The 19387-nt window shown below is 38.4% G+C and overlaps 1 protein-coding gene across 2 annotated transcripts in view; it reads right to left on the reverse strand.

Annotated features, from left to right (window-relative positions):
- LOC106950602 (RNA-binding motif, single-stranded-interacting protein 2-like) overlaps window positions 1-19116 on the reverse strand; it is a 34140-nt gene extending 15024 nt beyond the window's left edge. Inside the window, exons 1-2 of one of the 2 annotated variants that reach the window (XM_015037557.1) lie at window positions 18942-19116; window positions 458-624 (exon numbers count right to left, since the gene is read on the reverse strand). In XM_015037557.1, the coding sequence (XP_014893043.1) occupies window positions 458-624; window positions 18942-19013 (239 nt within the window). In that variant the 5' untranslated portion in view covers window positions 19014-19116. Of the gene's footprint in view, window positions 1-457; window positions 625-18331; window positions 18430-18941 lie in introns of those variants that run through there. The other variant, XM_015037559.1, reaches the window with a different exon arrangement.
- Window positions 19117-19387: the final 271 nt, after the last annotated feature.

Here is a 19387-nt window from a genome sequence, read left to right on the forward strand (position 1 = left end):
GCGCTCTTTTACAAGACGGTAAATTGCAAACATAACTTGCTAGATATTAAAAATTCCAGTTGTTGTGGACAAATGGGCAAATATATTTATTCATACAACATTTAAAGAACTGCGTACAATTAAACTGAGCAAAAATATCCAGGCAGACATTTGAAACTTAGACCTAAAAGGGTTAATAAGATGCTAGATAAAATTCTGCAGCGGGCAGAGTTTGTTCTGGGTGTTTGCAATAGAGCTGCTCTGCATGTTCCCCTCCTTCACCTGTACACTAACAGCTGCTTGTACACATTGCTCTTGTTTACAAGATAGAAAGTCGGCCCTTTGGAAGGTCGTGGGATGGAAACTAAAAGATCTGTTTATTCGGGTAATTTCATTTTTAAAGTATACAGACTAGACAATATGACAGGTACTGGGATGCATCTAAAAGCTGCAGGTTAACAGGTCTAAAATCACTCACGGTTGGCAGAGCTTCACGAGGTCCTGGTCCGTAGTTCCTGGGTGGAGGCCGCGGATATATAGGTTCGTTTTACTGAGCTGTTCCCCACCTCCGCCGCTGCTGTTGCTACTACTGTTGGTGTTGGGACTGGGAGGTGCCATCTGGTGGCCGGAGGACACATAGGACTGCTGCATTGGGGAAAACCAGGACAGATAACACATATTCACTGTGAGAAACAAGACTAGTGAAAAGAAAATTGCCAAGATTAATGTAATTCACTGGAAATCAATGTGAGAAACTTAGAGCCGTGATATTCACATGTGGAGAGATGAAAAATAATCCTGCATCAAACAGTTGATTATGTGGGAGCTGTGAAAATTGATATCATACAGCCCGCATGTCAACACTGTTTAATACAGTACACTGAAGGGGAATGTGGGGCCTCTTGGCTAACTGCTCCATGCAGGGAAAATGGGGCCTCTCATGCTTTCTCAATGTTGGGTAACTTCTTTCTTTCTTGTCGAGGTATTTGCCCTCTGATTTAAGGAACCCAGAAAACATTTAGTCCCGTTAATCAGAAATAATTCAAATACTACACGCCAATTATTATTAACCCAGCTCCTTCATTTACTTCTACAGACAAAAATCAAAAAGTTAAACATCAACATTTGCTCAAACTTGCATCTCGCTTGGACCTGAATGTCTCACGGCCATTTAATCTAAAACTGTGCTGAAGATGTACAAATAAAAAGATCGAATCTGGCAAGAGACTGATAAGGAGGGTTAAGTTCAAATTATAAAACAAGAGCGAAACAAAGGTAATGTAGAGATAAAAAATAACATCGCCAGCAGGGTGTTACATTATGTCAAAAGTAGGTTCCTCACTTGGCCAGAATCTGCTACATTTTATCTGTTTCCAATGACCGGTGCCAGATTTAATTCAAGACGACGGTGTGGATGGCCACCTCAGCGTTGCGCTCGTGGTACTTCTTGTTCTTGCTCCTAATGTGTGCACACTGCGAGCGACTGAAAGCAGAATCAGACTGTTTGTGCACAGCATCTTGGCCAATAAAGCTGATTCTGATTGTGAATTTAAGTCGTAAACTCCAATGGCGGACGAGTCTGTGACTCACCACGTGCAACGCGATGTGATGTTGCACAACAACTCATGCATCTTCTAATCTCATCTCACCATGGGACTGTGGCTGTCCTTAGAGATATCAAACAAAGTGTTGTGTAACCAGGCATATGTGTGTATTTTCATGAAATAAATAAAGCTGGTTTTGTTTTTTCCATTTTGCCAGTCACAAACAAGAACTCTCCATTTCAGACGTCATCCTGTCCGGTCTAAAGGGAGTTTTAGAGCCCAATGTTCTATTAGTTAGAAAAATACCTTAATTCACTTGCATTTGTTCAATTAGTATTGATGCATGAAGGAGTAAAAACAAAACATCTTTTATTTAAGGTGTACAGAGTAGCTCATTGGACGGAGCCAATAAGAGGACAATGGGTTAGCATAGCAATGAAGGGAAGGGTCACTGATCAACCTGCTGGTGTTTAGGAAAAACCCAGTGGGATGACAAGCTTAAACAAGGACCACCTACAACGTCAACCAACTCCGCTAATTGGAAACCATTCATGAGGTAAAGACAGCTCTCCTCACCTCTGCTTTGTTGACAGCGAGTAAAAAAAAAAAACAATAATAAAACAGAGAACGACCCTTAACCTCGACTACACCAAATCTTTTTCTCAGAGAAAAATGACAGAGTATTATCTTATGCCATATGTATTCATGGGTATATGATATGTGAATGTTAAGAAAGCAACATAATTTGCTTAATTATAACCAGAAACATACAGAAATTAATTGTGTTCATCCTAATGACCTAAAACAGAAAAAATAATTTTGTTCCAATTTTAATCAGGGAACAAAAAAATATGTATATATTTTATAGAGTTTATGTAAATTACTGGATTTAACTCTATGTATTATGAAAGAAAAAATCCTAAAAATTACCAAAAGCTGCAGTAAAACTGGATGTAAAATAACATTTTTAGTAGCACAATTTAACAAAAAATGCTGTGTGGTTTTTAGCTTTTTCAAATTAAATCGTAAACGATAACTAATTTGTTCTAATAATAAGCTTGATTTTAATCTGTCTGCAAGTCTTTTTCTGTGTGCAAGTTATAAAGTGCGGAGTAAACACAGTCTGCCTGGAGGAGTTTGTCGTGTCACAGAGTAATTCTCGATGAATATGGTCTGGAGGCGGCTAATTTGTGAATGAAAGAACAGGAAAGCAGAGACCTTTAATCTCATTCATAGAGTCTCTCCCACCGTGCCAAGTCCCAGTGATAGTCCAGACAAAACCAAGAGCATGTCATTGCAGCAACACTCTTAAATCATCCGGCTTCAACAACAGACACACACACACTCATTCATTCAATCTGAACTAGTTCTAAAAGTCATAGGAAGGCTGTAAATGACTGTTCGTGTTCAATTAGAAACTACATTTATAATAAATGATCAGTCTATGTTCAAAACCGCTGACATGTGGAAATCAGTGTAAGGTTTTTGAAACGTTAGAAATGCTGAGGTGACTCATCATCCAGTTAGATAACCCAGTGCTTTGTGATTCAGCTTGTACATCAGGGTTTCAAAATGCTGCGGTAGCAAAACTGCTTATATTTAATAAATAAAATGTAAAAATGCAAGAAGAAGAAAGAATTGCAATACAGCTTAAAGAGGGGTACAAGTCATAGATACGTTTTAAGTGTGTCATATGTTATTTTATTGTACACAAAATCAACCTAGGTCATAATTACATGAACCCAAGAGGATGATACAACTACATAATAATAAAAAGAAGTTATTTTTCTCAATAACTTGCTACATTTAGTAAATATGAGACTGAAATACTAAAATATGATACTAAAATTATCTTTACAAATTTTCTACAAAACATCCTTCTTGTTATTCATAATGTCTAGTTTTAAAAATTACATAACTTCTTTTTAAAAAACTGAGTTTTCTACCAACTGCTTGGCTTTCGAGGGTTAAGCTAATATTTGTCATTTCACTTTGTAGCTTAGTTTTCATTTATCTTCCTCTCCAAGGCAGTAAGAAAATAGCACATTATTTTTAGCACTACAGATAAAAAAAACAAAAAACATCTCTATAAATAGAAGATTCTGGCACCTTTACATGAACAGCCATCAAGTCTCCAAATTGTGTATCTTTTAAAAGCTGGCTTCTGTTGGTTTTACTTAAGAGTGGCTTTGTGTGTTTAAATCAAAGATCTGCTTTGTTTTTGACTGAAACAAAATAAATGTGATTCATGCTAAAAACAAAAAAAACAAAACAAAACAAAGTGTGGTTTTCTCTGTGCATGTCTGATAATTGGTGCATGTCCGCAGAGAGTCACTTGCTGGTGAATCTCACCTTTTAGTGCCACACCACTGTTTTATCTTCTCCTCTCCCTGTGGGACTTCTCCAGCTGACCCTGAATTGACCCACGGGATTCCATGGATTTCCTGGCTGCTGGGAGGTCTGTTTTCCTTTCCTGTCCCGCTCAGCGACTGAAGCTCCTGTCTTTTCCCTCCGGCGGTTAGAGGAGACATGGCTGTCCAACCAGCTGACTCGCTTACACTACATGCTTATGTGCAGATTTATGACTGGCCTGACGGAGGACCAGGCTTGAGGCATCAAGCATTTGGCATCACGCTGCTGATTAAGTTGTACTCAGCTCTCTTTAGGGCTAACAACTCCAGTGTGGGAATTTCATTAATGGGCTGGTAAATTCCTAGTTATTTACTCTGATTATTTCGTTACTTATATCTGAGTAAGAGCTGCTTGCAAAAGCATACAAGGTCTTGACCATTTTAGTTTGTGTCACTTAAATGTGAAGTGAAATTACAATGAATTCAAACTCTTTTAAACAAGAAATCTGAAAAGTGTGGCATGTATTTACAGTTTACCTCTTTTCTTTACTATGATACACCAGCAGAATAACAAGGCGAAACATAGTGTACAGCCAGAGCTGCAATCACAACGGATTCCAGGGCTTGAATGGTCCAGTCAAAGTCCAGACTTATAACCATCTGAGAATCTGAGGCAAAATTTGGAAAAGGAATGTTCAGAGACTGTCTCTGTCCAATCTATGACCTTGGAGTAGACTGCAAGAAAAAAATGCCTCTGCAGCTGAGGCTGCAGTGTAAGCTGGCTATACAAAGTATTGACTCATTATCACTAAATGCAAATCCACACCGCACTTTTCAGATTTTTATTTGTTTAAAAAAAAAAAGTGTTTGAAAGCCACTCATCCTCTTATCTGCTTTAACTTGCAGTCTGATTACTAATAAAAACTCAGGCATGTTATTTGTAACAAGGTAAAACAATATTTCAGTGTTAGCTCAGCGCTGGGTGGGTCAGCACTGCGTGACTCGTAAAGACGTATGCTGTGTCACTGGCGGCAGGCAGGAAATCCGCTCTGTCTGCTCGTGATCTTATCATGAATAGGAAGATCTGCATTCCAACCAGGTGACAGGGACACCGAGCTCACGTCCAAACTCGTTCCTGAATCCTCCTCCTCGTCTGTCTGCAATCCTCCCCTTTTTCTCTTTGTGCTTTTATAGTCGCCTATTAACCCTCGGATTGTCTACCTTTTTGCCGGTCACACCTTGACACACATGCTGTGTGCGAATCCACATGCGTGCAAAGCTTTCAAGTCGGGTCAGGTTGAGCCAGGAGAGCCCGAAATCAGATGAAAACACTGGCCCCGCAGCTCGGCCCGAGATCTAACAAAATGTGAGACACACTGAGCGTCTGGCATCAACCGCTGTACTTGGCATCAAATTTCTAAGAGCTGTGCTTTCTCCAAGGACTCTGGCTGCCTTTCTACCTGCTAACCTTGCTTGCTTGATGCTATTGGCACTCACGCTGAGGACCGATCCGAAACATCTGACACAGTAAACAAAGAGAGATAAACATATAGATGGCAAAGCACCAGAGGGACAAAGGTGGCGGCACAGCAGGGTTCAGCCAGGGTAGACTCACCGCAGCAGAACAGCTGGGTTCGTACACAAACACTAAGGCAACCGAGATAACGCAGCGTGTGACGTAGTCACCACTTTAGAAGAATCGCAAACACTAATTTATTAGTATTAAGCATTTACTTATATAAGGAACATTATTTCTGTCATATTAAAGTGAATTCAGTCAGGTTGAAGTAAATATTTTGAGACTCCAAAATAGACTCAAGCTGCTAGTTGAACAGGACATTTAAAAATCAGATTTTAATGTTTGGAAAGGACAAAAGATAAAAAAAAAAATTAAAAAATGGCGTGCCTCTTAGTATCTTTTCCCAACAGTTGCAAAGACAGAGCTGTGACATAACTCAGCTTAGCACATCTGCTAAAGAAATGCAGAATGGAGCATTTTATGAGAGGAAATGTGCTAGTATTTTCTGAAGGAAAACCGTCTAAACAGTAAATCTCTTTCGCCTACTTTGTTTCCTGTCGCCATTGTTACGGATGATGTGAGAAGCAGACAGGTGCATGAACACAAAAGAAAACTACTGTGTCTGTGAATGACACAACGAAGCCCGTCTCTGACCACAGAGGATAACCAATGTACGCTCAGAGGCTCCTTTATTAGATGGAACCACGAGCGCTGGGTTGAACGCCATTTTACCTTCAGAACCGCCTAAATGAATTAATTGAACAAAGTGTAAGAAAATTCCTCAGAGATTTTGGTCCATAATGACACAACAGCTTCCAGAGTTGGGTTGTAATCCGGTGAAGCCACTGGACTACAGTGAATTCAAATCTGTTTCAGAGGATCTGAGTTTTGTGTCAAGGTGCTAGACAAACAAATCAATAACAATATTGTAATAAACACATGATCAATATCAATAGGTACAACGTCTGATGGAATATTCAGTAATTTCACTGGACTGACTCAGTACCGCACAGCATTCTGGGGGATGTAGGCAGAGGAAACGCTTCACTTCTCAGCGAGGTTGGTGGCATCAACTAACTAACTAACTAACTAACTAACTAACTAACTAACTAACTAACTAACTAACTAACTAACTAAGTATTTGGTTACAACCTGTTGAGTGACTTGTGGTTACCTAGCAACCACCTGTTGAGTAACTTATGCAGCAGAAGTTTAAGGTTTCACTTTGCCTCACAACTGCTTAAAAATAAAAACAACAACATGGAGTGAAAACCTTAGATAAAACAGGAAAGGCCACATTTAATCTGGCAGTATTTTAGATATTTAAAAAAAAAATGAATCAATAATTATTGATATTGACTGATATGAAATGCTTATATCATGATATATTTTTCAGCCATATCGTCCACACCATTACACCTCCAGCAACCTGCAACATTGATACAAGGCATGCTGGGTCCATACTTTTATGTTGTAGCTTCAAGTTGCTACCATGTGATTGGCTGATTTGCATTTTGTGTACAACTCATTTGCAATAATTTGATGCCAAATTATTATTTTTTTTATTTTTAAACCTGAATAAGAACTTATTATTTCCCTTTATGATCACAATTTGAAAAAAATATATTTGGACACATCTACTGGCATTTGCAGCCATATATTGATTTTTTGGATTTAAAAAGTACATTTTATCACTCTTTTTTAAAGTATATATATTGTTGTTTAACAATCTGCTTGTCCAGGTAATCTCTTTACCTCAACTTCTGAAAAGCCGGGCGTAGCGAGTTCCTACAAACTTGCCTAAACTAATTCCTTTATGTTTCAACAGTCTTAAAGATTAAAGCAGAGGTGTAGCAGTAATTGTTGCTCACCTTTTGCTCTATTTTCCACTTTGTAATCGTTTCCAAATAAAACTGTAATGGTAGAAACAGACTCAGAAGTTTCTGCTGACCTTAGAGAATCTGGTTAGGAAAAAAAACATCATGGCTGCTGCCACAGAAAGGTTGTGATTTTGTTTTTAGAAGCACATGGATGCCATTTAAAAGAAATTAAAAAGCGTTTTCTGCTTACTTTGACATTTAAAAACACGAATACCCATTTTTATAATAAACTAGACTGATACGGTAGTGTGTGTTTGTACAGTGTTGCCATATAGACAATAGATAAATAATCCAAAGTGCTTTAAAAATCTAAAACATCACTAAAATTGACTTGTAGAGTAATCTCCAAAAGAAAGCTACAACAAGCAGTTCTACATTCAGTCTTGCTTTTAAAATAATTTCTTCCAATCTCAAGTTTTTAGTCAGTTATTTTCACAGAAGAGGAATACAGAAACTAAATGTTTCCTCAGTTTGTTTAGTTCTGGTCCTGGAAATAAAGAGCAAACATATTTCTGTTTCATGTCGGACCAGCAAGTCTTAAAGATATAAAAGTCCAAAACAATTCAGTGCCGCAGAGACCAATAACAAGATTATAAAACATATCCTTTCACAATCAGGGTGTCAAATGCACCATCACAATGATCTAGCCTACAGAAAGAAAAAGACCGCTCTAGTTTTTCTGTGCTCTGATTTGACAGCAAACTGTTTATTCTCCGAATGCTGTTGAGATGATTGTAGGATTTAGTAACAGATGTGGATTTTATAGCTGAGGCCCATTGCAACACTCAAGCTTCTTGTGTGCCTTTTAGTCTTTAGCCCTCAATGAATCTAGCATTTTTGAAACTAAAAACAATGTATTATGCCTAAATTCAGTTCTTTTCACTTACTGATTTCATGGACACAATGAATCTGTGTCTGTAAGCTGTGGTAATGTGGCGACTGGACTATTACGTGTTGTCAGGCCACTTACAGTAAGACTTATTATAGTAGTGCTGCATGATCAGAGCTAGGGGCAGCAAACAGAAAGATTAGGAGTGCATTCATACCAGCCCACTTTGGTCCACTTTAATCCATCTGCTTAGAAAGTCTGGTTCATTTGCTTGTGCTACTGCTACATATGTGAATGCCAAGCAGACCAGAGAGCGCTCCAAAAGCAGCGCTGGGCATTCTGGATAAACACAACAAAAACAAACACACAAGTCTGGCTCTAGTGGGAGAAATGGCTCGTGGTTTTTTTTTTTTTTTTGCCACAGATAAAAGTGAAATCCTACAACCGCTAAAATTTGAGGCCACTCCATCTTTGTTTGCATTTCTTGAGAAAAAGAAGTTGTACCCAATGTCTTCTTCAGATGTTTTCATGTTGTTTCTTCTTGGTGCAGCACCACCACGGGAGAGGGGAAGAACAGGCTTTTTGAATTGTTTACTCCGTTTGACACAGTGCAGTGTGAGAACGTGGCTCACCAGCAGAAAATGTAACAAATGTTGCAATTTTGGTCCCCAATCTAACCCAGTCTACCGAGCTGTCAGGTGTGAAAACCGAGGAGTTCAGATTTGATTTCTAAAGAACACAAACTATTCCCAGTCTGCAACATAAGGCATGAACAGGTGGATCAATATGTTATGATCAACTGTCGATACAGCAATATCAACAAAAAAAAGTTTTAGATTGATTTCTATTAAGAAATATAATTTAAAACCTTTACCACTGCAGTTTTAGTGTTGTGTTGTGGTGAAGCCCTAACCGGACAGCATCGGAAAGAAGGAGTAAATTTGTAATTGCCGTAATTAAGTCAACGAGAAGTTTTCATTGTGGACGATACATGCCAGTGATCAGGGAAAGCATGATGAAATAAGTACTAAATGGACAACACTTTTTTTCCACTTTATGGTTTTCTCAGTCTTGTCAGGTGAAGCAACAAAATGCTTTCTTAAAGACCCAGCGATAAAGGAAGATAAAAGCTCTGTTAAAAGCTCCCTGAAGCTTTTTAGTCTACCTCCTGGTCGTGCTTCAGCCTCTCTGCCCTATATAAAACACACTTAGCGTGCATTTACAGCAGCCCTAAATACAAGTCCAGCTCGTTTGTTCAAAGAGTCCGATTTGTTTGAGGAGTTGTGAAAGTGCAGTCCGACTGGTGCAGATCAAAGACTCAAACTCTGAAGGGCCTAAACATATAGGTATAGTTTGACTTTAAGTGAACCTTCTGCTGGAGCAGACTTCAACAAAGGGCATTGTGAGTAAACACAACCGAGACAAACATATGTAGCAAAACTGCCAGGAGAAAGAGTTTGAGAAAACATTCAATGCCATTTTAGACAGAGAGGGAGATAAGCGAATCAAAAGGCCTGGTTCATTTGAAAAACTGCATCGTCAAAGCAAAACCAAACCAGCAAACAGCGTCAACCCCGATCGAACTCGGTTCCCAATCGGTCCGGGTCTACTGGACTAAAAGGTGTGAATATGACCTCTGATATAGCTGAGGCAACAGAGCTGACAGCAAACAGCAGCGCTTCTAAAAGAGCATTAAAACTCTCAAAAGTCCCAAGAAAGTTTTTTAATCATATTAGCTACCGGTATCCAACACAGAAAAACAGCATCAGCTCCTTTTATTGATTCATCTGTGCTGTGTCTCATCCTGCTCAGACTGCAGTGGGGGTTATGGCGATCGCCAGCAGCCAGTCGGCACAGGAACTGTGTGAACAACCACAGCATGCTGGTCAAGTTTAGATGCATCAGCTTGTTCTCGCTTTACCTCCATGTGGGTACTGGTACATCTTGCTCAAGAGACAAATATCGCAGTAGTACAAGGGTAAGTCTGTATATTTGCATATAAATCTGATAAGATCGAGGTCAAGATACAAAGCGTTTTACAAGGGGAATTTACTTCCAGCGGTTCTCGGTTTCACTGATGTGCCTTCCATTTTTAGAAACTACAACTGACCTGATATTCTGTTGTCCATTTACTTTAGATGACATTTTAGAGTTGTAATCTAATATGTAACGCACAGATATATTGTGGACAGAATAAGCAGAAAAAGACATCTTTAAATTTACGACTCTTTTCGTTCCCAAATATCAGCTGGTTTCACTTCATGCTAGTGCTGTAGCAAAAACTACTAAATCAATCTACACCAATCTTTGCTCAAGCCACTGCATGGTCCACGAGCCATCCTGAATAAAACCATTTAAAAAACATAGTGAATAGTATAATCACGTAGTTCCTGGGAAGACCGCAACATTTCATCCTGCATCATATATTCTGTAGATGTTCACTATAACAAACTGGCTTGCAACCAGAAAAGGCAAATTTTCAGAGCAAGATTTTCAGCTGATAAAAGGAAGGCTGAACTAAGTACAGAAAATTTGCCCGTCTATCAGCAGATATGCTGGATTTATAAATGTTGGCAGCCTTTTGGAAACCTTAAAGTTAACATAAGAGATTGCATTCTCTACAATATACACACAGATTACTGTTTGGCAACGCTAACTCTGCTAAACATGCTAACCATGTTAACCGCGGCATATATACAAAAATATAACCATAGCTTCCAGTGCCGTTTGTTCACATAGGTTCTGATTTTAAAGTTATTATCAAAAAAATTGGAATTGGCAAAAATCTGCAGTAGATTAAAGCTTTACGTAAACCACCAGAAATTGGTACGTTTCTAATCTTATAATTTTGTATTTATGTCATAATGTAAAGCTTTAATTTTCAACTCCAGTCAGATGCAGGAGTCAAGCCCTACATTTTTAATGCAAATATATTAAACAAGTTAAAACATCAGGCTAATAACAAGGTGAAAGGGAGCATGACCGATAACTTGGATATGTTTCAATACTTACAGTTTCAAGTGAAAGGTTAAAACTACTGATCTTTAAAGTCTTAGAAGACTTCAAACAAATGGCCTTTAAACGGCAACCTTCTTATGTTTGGGTCACACTTTAATGCTCCAGTCTATGTGATTCCTTCAATTCTTTTCATCTATAGCTGCTTTTTGGCTCTGCTGAATCTATGTTGAGTCTTTCAGAGCTTTAAATCACAGCAGTAAGTAGACATCAGTTGAAAAGGTCTCCCGCCAGGACGACAACAAGAACTCTGAATGAAAAGTACAAAAAACATGCCGTTGGATGAGGCCCTGACTGAGACTCACGACACCTTAAGAAGTGGAAAACCGCCGTTGTTATTTTTCTCCAGCCAGTGAGTTTTATGCAGGAATCAACCAAATTTGATTTGAGAGCATTCATTGTATTTATTTGAGTCAGGAAATGAGAGGCAGTCAGGGGAGGAGCAACTGGGTTTGGGCACAACAGAAACCTTACACCTTTTCACTCAGTCTGAGAAGGAATAAAGGACATTTTTCTCACCATTTATGGGTTTATTTTTGCATTCACACCTTTACGCCGTGTATTTCTATAGGTTAATCATGGATCCAAAAAGAAGGAAAGCATAATACACAACTAAAGCTTCAAGAATGAAATGCTGAAATTCCAGTGAATTGGGTAAGACTTTTCTCTTTCTCCTAATTACTATACAATATGATTTCAAGACCATCCATCCATTTTATTTAATTAAAAAGTGCCTTAAAACAGTTGCATAAAACGACACACCTCACGAAAGTACAAAATGTTCATTAAGGCACAACATCCTAGTAATATAGCCTTATCATAGCAAAGCAGCACACTACACCCAAAGTAAACAACAAATGAAAGTGAAACTTTGAAATGAGCCTGTGCTTGTTATTGGGCAGACCTTTAAATACGATACTGAGATATGGAGCCTAACAAATCCATGTTTTCCTTAACAGTGTGAGGCTTATTTAACAGTATATGCGATACTGTATTGGCAGCTGCAGTTTCCAATCTGTTTGGGTCATGTAACTAAGTCGCGTGACCCAAACAAGCCCACCAGGAGAACAATGCAACTATCTTAATAGTCTGCCAATTGCCAAGTGTGTAGGCTTTGCCAAGGGCGTTGGTGTATGTTCTGGATGTCATGATTGAAACAGAACTGGAGAGAAGGTTTGTTTGTTTTTTATATGTGGACTTCAAAGAACAACAAGCTTTACGAGGGTAAACACTGGAGAAAAATTACATTTTATGGAAGCTAAGAGAAAAACACATGGAAGCAGTAAACACTGCTGAATGAGCATCTTATTTTCTTTTAAATAGGTGATAATTTATGCTTTGCTGTTAAGTTCCTGCACAGTTGCACAAACAGAAATATAAATCAAAATCGACAGAAATGTAGTGTTTATGTCCAGTGACTGCTGTCAGTACACATTGTAGTTCACCTTTCATTTAGATGTGGACAGGTTAGTGACAGGCGGCCGGTCATTTTGTCCCTTGGCCATTTCTTTCTGTTGCAGGTTTGATTGTTTCATACCGAACCTTTTCAGGAACTGTCTGCTGCCGGATGCTTCGTACCAACAACGTGCCATTTAATACCTACAAGCAAAACGTTTTGCACCTGCTTTGATGAAAGACGAATTCATGTATTTTTTAAGTTTCTTAGAGTCCACTTTAAGGAAATGTGGTTATTTTTATTACAGTATATGTTTACTACTAGCAGGTCAGTTGACTGGTCAAAACCACAATCACTGGAAATATGGCAGCATGTAAAGTCATCCTCAATTAAACTATGTGAGAAGTCGGCATTTTAATTTTTTCTTTATCTCTGTATTTCATCAAAATCAGAATTTATCAGTGGAAATAAGTGGGGAACACAGTGGTACAAATACATGTATGAAACCATTTGATTGTGGGAAATGACAAAATATTCCACAGTAGTAGCATCACAATTCATGCTGCACATGGACACCAAAGCAATAACTCAATAACAACATTTCTTAATTTCCCACTGAACTTTGGACACGATTTGCTCATCTCAGGATGATGTAAAAGTGGAAGAGCTTTCTAAAAAAAATCAACTAATAATTATCTGACTACCATAAATAGATAATGAAGTGGTACCAAGTACAAGTAACAAACCTGCTTGTGATGCAGCAACACAATTGATCCCAGTATGCACAAGCTATTCAGAATGGAAGCACATCAAAACTGAGCGACAGGCCTCAATGTTGCACAAATATAAAACTTTATTCCTTCACATTTAAACCCACAGAGCTTGTTTTTCTAAAATGCAGATATACAACGGCAGAATATGTAGACTTATAGGTTCTGAATTGTTCATAAATAAAATTAATCACTGCCATCAATATTGCAAGGACTTGCAGTTTTATCGTCATTGTTATTGTCATAACAAAGATATTTTGAATAATGTCAACTTTGTATTAAAAGTGTCATAATTTACCGAATGACGGTTTATGACAACAGTCATAAATATTCATGAAGGCTTATTCATGTTCATGACAGGTGTTATGTCATGTTTATGACAGTGTCATGTCAGTCTTATTCAACCCCCTTCAAATAAAGTGTTACCAAAAGGTTTTATATCAACTCAAAGTGTGTTTCATATGATTTTTTTATGATTGTTGTAGAACAATTCAATCAGTGTGTGATCAGTCTGTTTCACATTTTGAGCAAGACATGATCAAAGAACAGATTTCTTAAAAGACAAAACTATTACCCTTTGATTGAGAAGGGTAATATCTTCAAATTATCTAAGCTGCAACTTCAACTTAGATAACGCCATCGTCATTAGTCAGCCATGGTGCACTGCTGATGTTCTCGTGTTGTTCTCACACTATTCAGAACATTGGGGTGTAAAACACCCCATTGACTCAACCTGCATTCTAAGAATGAAAGAAACTTGATTCTAATGTGTAATGATGAACCTTTGAGACATTTCTGAGATTGCAAAAAGACACCAGACTTTGATAGAGGACTGTGTACCGTTACTTAAGCTCAGGATAAACAGAAACAGCTGAAAGTCTAACAGGTTGTTCTAGTTTCAGCTGCGTATAGAACAACCTTACCCACAAAGAGTAATCTATTTCTATGGCTATGCGCATTAACCAATACCATGCAGAGTAATTGACATATAACATTTTTCGGTTTGCCCCCTGACTGAGCGTTGCCTTGGGCAGTGGGCCATACTGTCCATATCAACAAACACAACTGGGAAGTGGGTGTCGCTTCAGGCTTGAGTTCACTGAATCGTTTCACTTAGTCTTTTGTCTCCTCAATCTATTGATAGTTTTTATTTTTTTATTTCTCTGCTACAGGTGGTTCCTTTTTATTTCTTTGCATACCGTATTTAAAATTCAAGCATTTCTTCAATTCCACACAGTTCCAAAAAAAAGAAAGATAAAGAAAGAAAGAAAGAAAGAAAAACATGATTTCACATGATTCACCGCTCTACGATTTGTTCTGTTCCACTTTGGTAAATGTGAAAAACTCTCCTTCACTGGCGCAAGAAGCAGTTGGTGAGAGCAAATAAACACTGATTTTGATTTGTGAGCAGTTGACTTGTTGAACTAATCAATAAAGGCTCACATCTGTATGATTTAAGCCACCTTAGATAGTTGTTCATGTTGTGATAGGAAAACTATGACTTTAAAGCATGACTGTGTAAAAGCAGTGATAAGGAATAAACAAACTCAGTTCCTGCTACACAAAAACACAAAAGAATAGGAACTGGATTAAAAGGCTTAATTTATCAAAAGGTTCCTGCACATTCACATTTAAAGCAAACTAAAATGCAACATTTATTTTTGTATGTTTGTTGAGTAGAATATGGACAAATCAAGTGATAAAACTGCAAGTGCCTGCATCCATAAATCTGACTTCCTTCATAAGCAGCATCACTGTCTGTTGTGAAACAAGCTCAAGTGAATACTAAAGTATCAAAGATCCAAATTCGGTTAAAGTCTAATATGTGATATGTAAAATAAATAACTCACAAAACTTGAATTGTGCAAAAAAAAAAAAAAAAAGACGACTTGGTTTTCCACAGACTGGCACAAATGTTGACATCAGATTTGTGAGGATGAGGAGCCAGGTGACGCCCAGGATCAAAGGAAGACAATATGCCTGTATACATTTTTAAAATGCCTCTCAAAGTCCAGGAGATCGCAGGAGCAGACAGAGAGCGGAAAGCACCGGGGGAAGCTAACTTGCTATGGATCTGCTGAATGGAAGGTCACCATACGCCATGTTTAATTAAATTATTGTCCACAGGGATGATGACCACACAAACACAGGCACTGCAGCCAGAGCAAGACGTAAGAAAACTGAGCAGCTGCAAACCAACAAAGACCCTCATGAGAACCAACACTGTCACAAAAACCTGGTTTGTACATTTTCACACAAGAGATTCAAAGGTGGGGAAAAAGGGAAAAACTTGCATCATTGATATTTATAATGTTTTATGTAAATCTGTGTAGTTCAATATTTTGTTACTAATATGTAAATGTTGTTAGTAGTTTGGATTTTTTTTTTATTTTTACACAGTATCTAAGCTGTGAAAATAAGAGCAACCAATAAAGGGATGTTGATTTTGAACTAATTGAAACTATTTTAATATCAAGGCTACACTTGTGAAAGAGCAAGTCAGAGCTCAAGGTGCATATAAACATATTTCATATATTTATATATTTAATGTTTAAACGTGGATAATTTATAGAGGTTGTTCATCTAAATTATGTAACATGAACGTGATTCAAGCTAAAAATATTTAGCTGTGGCATGAAATGTTTTAAATTATTATTATTACTTATTTACTTGATTATAAATATCCACGCAATTTAATACGGAAGGAAATTACTGACTTTAAAAATATTTTTCAAAGAATGTTCTGGGCAAGACAGACAGCACTAAGGAGCAATTCATGAGTTAGCACAAAACATGTACTAGCATTAGCATTGAAATCAGTCAAAACATCTATTTGTACCTCCTCAATGTCATTATGAAGCCCCTTTAAAATGTTCACTGACCTTAAGGTCATTCGGAAAGAAATTCCTGGTGTGAGATGCAGCGTATTTCAATACTTTTTTTTTTTTAAATAATACGACATTCTTACCATAAAAATAAAAAAAATGTGCTAGTAACTTTACTGTCCATATTTTTTGAAAAGGAAAATGAAAGGAACAGTCCTAAGACAAAAACCTTGACGAACATCACTAGCTAAAGAAATTGAACTGGAAGTGAAACTGAAAATGGACATGGTGTTCTTTGTGAAAGATAATTATGAAATGAGTCAACAGTGTGATCAGAAAGCTGGTTAGTCTCTGCCTCAATAATGTGTTATTTACAGTATCAAATTAGTTTGATAAGTCAAGAGAAAGCACCAAAATATTACTTCTTATTAAGTGTTTCCATGGTGTTAATTACCAGACTGAAAGCGAGGCAATAAGGATGCTATTTGGCAAATCCAAAGTAAATTTAATTACTTAATATTTTGGAAAAAATTCAGATAATTTCTGATCAATTCTGTCACTTAATTACATTTTTCTAAGGAGAGTGACTTTCCAAAAATGTTTTGCCTTTTGCAAAAAAAATTACACTGAGGTTTTTTTTTTTATTATTATTATTCCAACAGATCATTGTAGCAACACTTACAAAAGAAACAAGTGTGACCTAAAATCACTTCCTTTTAGCAGGGAATATAAGAGATTACAGCTCAAACTGCAGAAAGTTGCTACAAAGCTTTAGTGAAAAGAGACACTGGAATCAGAAGTACATTAATTGTTCAATTTTCTAGAGTTGGTCTCAAAGCTCTCACAATCTGCGTCATCATCAGAATCATTACTGTCCGATAATTTATTGCATGCATCACTGCCCCTTCAGAATCTGAAACCAAACCAGAAGCACCTGTAATTTATTGTACCTAAAATTCTTAACTACCATGTCTAACGTACAGGGTTAAAAATGCAAATGGCAGAAGTCACGACACTATAAGATAGGTACAAATCTGCAGCGTGCGATTATTTGACGGATGGACAGAGCAGAAAACATAAACATTAAAAGTGTGTGATTGAGATTAACTCTCTTATTAAATGTCAGTGAACAGGGCGGAACCACTTGGATTTCTAGAAAAATCCCAATCATTTGACTAAGTGTAATAAATTTTATTACATCATGCATTACGCTGCATTTTACAGTCATATTCAGTGATTTCATCCAACATTTGGTCCGCATCACAGTAATCACAGGATCCTAAAGACAGCTTACTAAAAGCAATACTTTCTCCCCCTTTTAAAAAAAGGAACAAATTAGTTTATTTTCTAATACGTAAAGAGAAGACAGCTTCATCACAAATAGCTGACATCCGGCAATATCTGTTCTGATGGTTCAAACAGCAAATATACCTTAATAAGCATCAGTGCAAACCATCTTGGAACTCCTGCAGAAGCTAATATCTGTGGTCTTTCTTATCTCCACTCTTGGAGGTTCAAACAATGAATGGTGCACCTGTGTTGGCTTTGCAGCATTACGCCTTGGTATTTCAACTCCCCAAGCTGTATTTATTTCTCAATTATTTTAGATATGTTCTATAATAAAATCCACATATAGGCAATTTTTTTTCTGAATAATTTGTTATTATGTTCCACAGAAAAATCTGAGAATACGCGAATTTGCAAATATTGAACCAGGAATAGGCAGGACTCCACAGTGTTAAAATAATAAAAAAGTTTTATATGGCTGACATTACTTTTCAGCAGTAAATTATAAAAATGTAATTGTACAACACAATGTTTTATCAACATTGGTGCCTGGTTTTATTAAAAGCCGGATTCTGTTTAGGAACACATGCATCCAAGGACCGGCCATGTTTATAGGAGCATCAGGCTCTTAAATGCAAAAATAAACACATAAACATTGTTCTATATAACTGACAGACACATTTTATATTTCAGAGGCTGTTTTGCTTTTGCAACATAATTATATGTAACACTTTATAATTCCCGATGTTACATTAAAAAAAAAGTCACATTGTCAAAAGTGAACATAACCACGAAAGCGCGATTCATAATTCTGGGAATGTAGTCATCATGGTCTGGTGGGATTTTTCGAGGGGTGGGGCATATTCCGCTTTCAGATGGGAAACGAGGAAAAAAAAAAAAAAAGAAAGAAAGAAAGAAAAAACTTCGCTAACTTACGCGGCAGCGGAGACAACGAAGAGCTGATTTTACCAGCAGATATAAATGTCTGTCCCGATGCCCACGGAGGTAGCGGCAGACGTGATTTTGTAATAAGTTCTCCCACAGCCGGCCCCCTCTCTCTCCCTACCCCCACTTCCATAAACACATCCAGGCACCGACGCGCTATCCCAGCACGGTACAGTCACCCCCGCAAAAGTTGCTCTCCACCATTGACTTTCTCAAACGAGTGAGCAGAGCGATATCGACATCCCCACTGTGGCTCCCACACATATAAATACTACAAAATAGCAACAGCGGGCGTCCAGCGTGACAGGAGCGAGCGGCAGAGACCCCCCCTCTCCCCCCCGTCTCCAACCCCCTCTAACCCAGCTTGACACTCAGCGGACCTGGGGTCCTTCTCCGGGCTGCGGATTCACTCCACCAAGTCTTTAAGTTGAATTCAGAGCGTTTAGCTTCTCAAGGACACTGCAGCTCACTGTCACAAGCTCCCTATTTTGTCGCGACGGACGCGGGTTTGTTGCCCCGCAGGAGGAGGAGGAGGAGCGGGGGGGGGGAGGTAGAGAACAAGCCGAAAACGAAGGGGGTGAAAAGCACGAAAGCGTTTTACCTTTTTGCTGTTTCTGCTGTTGTAGCCGTTGTAGGGGTTGATTCCTGCCCTTGGCGGTACGGAGAGCAGCATTTTTCTCGGCGCTATGTCCGGAGCGGCGAGCTCAGCCCAGGCTGCCAGCTGACGTCAGCAGCTGGGGAAGTGAGAGCCTGGAGTCCCGCTGCTAGACTGCGAGTGGTGCTGCTGCTGCTGCTGCTGAAGCTGCTGCTGCTGCTGCTGCAGGACGGGGCCCCGCTGCTGGCCCCGAGGCCCCTGCAGGGCTCCAGCTCTCCAGCTCCATTAGGGGTCTTACATAGGAGGCCTTTAGATCAGATTCATTCACCGTCCAGTGTTATCTCACTCACCAGGGGACTTTGGCAGGGACAAACTGGACAAAAAGGGGTATGTAAATTCAATTACCAACATTTTAAATCCACCCCTGGACCCATGTTGCTCCTTTAGAGGAA

This window comes from Poecilia latipinna, unplaced genomic scaffold, assembly GCF_001443285.1.
Source record: "Poecilia latipinna isolate Pla-1442-1.1 unplaced genomic scaffold, P_latipinna-1.0 Scaffold411, whole genome shotgun sequence".
NCBI lineage: Eukaryota > Metazoa > Chordata > Actinopteri > Cyprinodontiformes > Poeciliidae > Poecilia > Poecilia latipinna.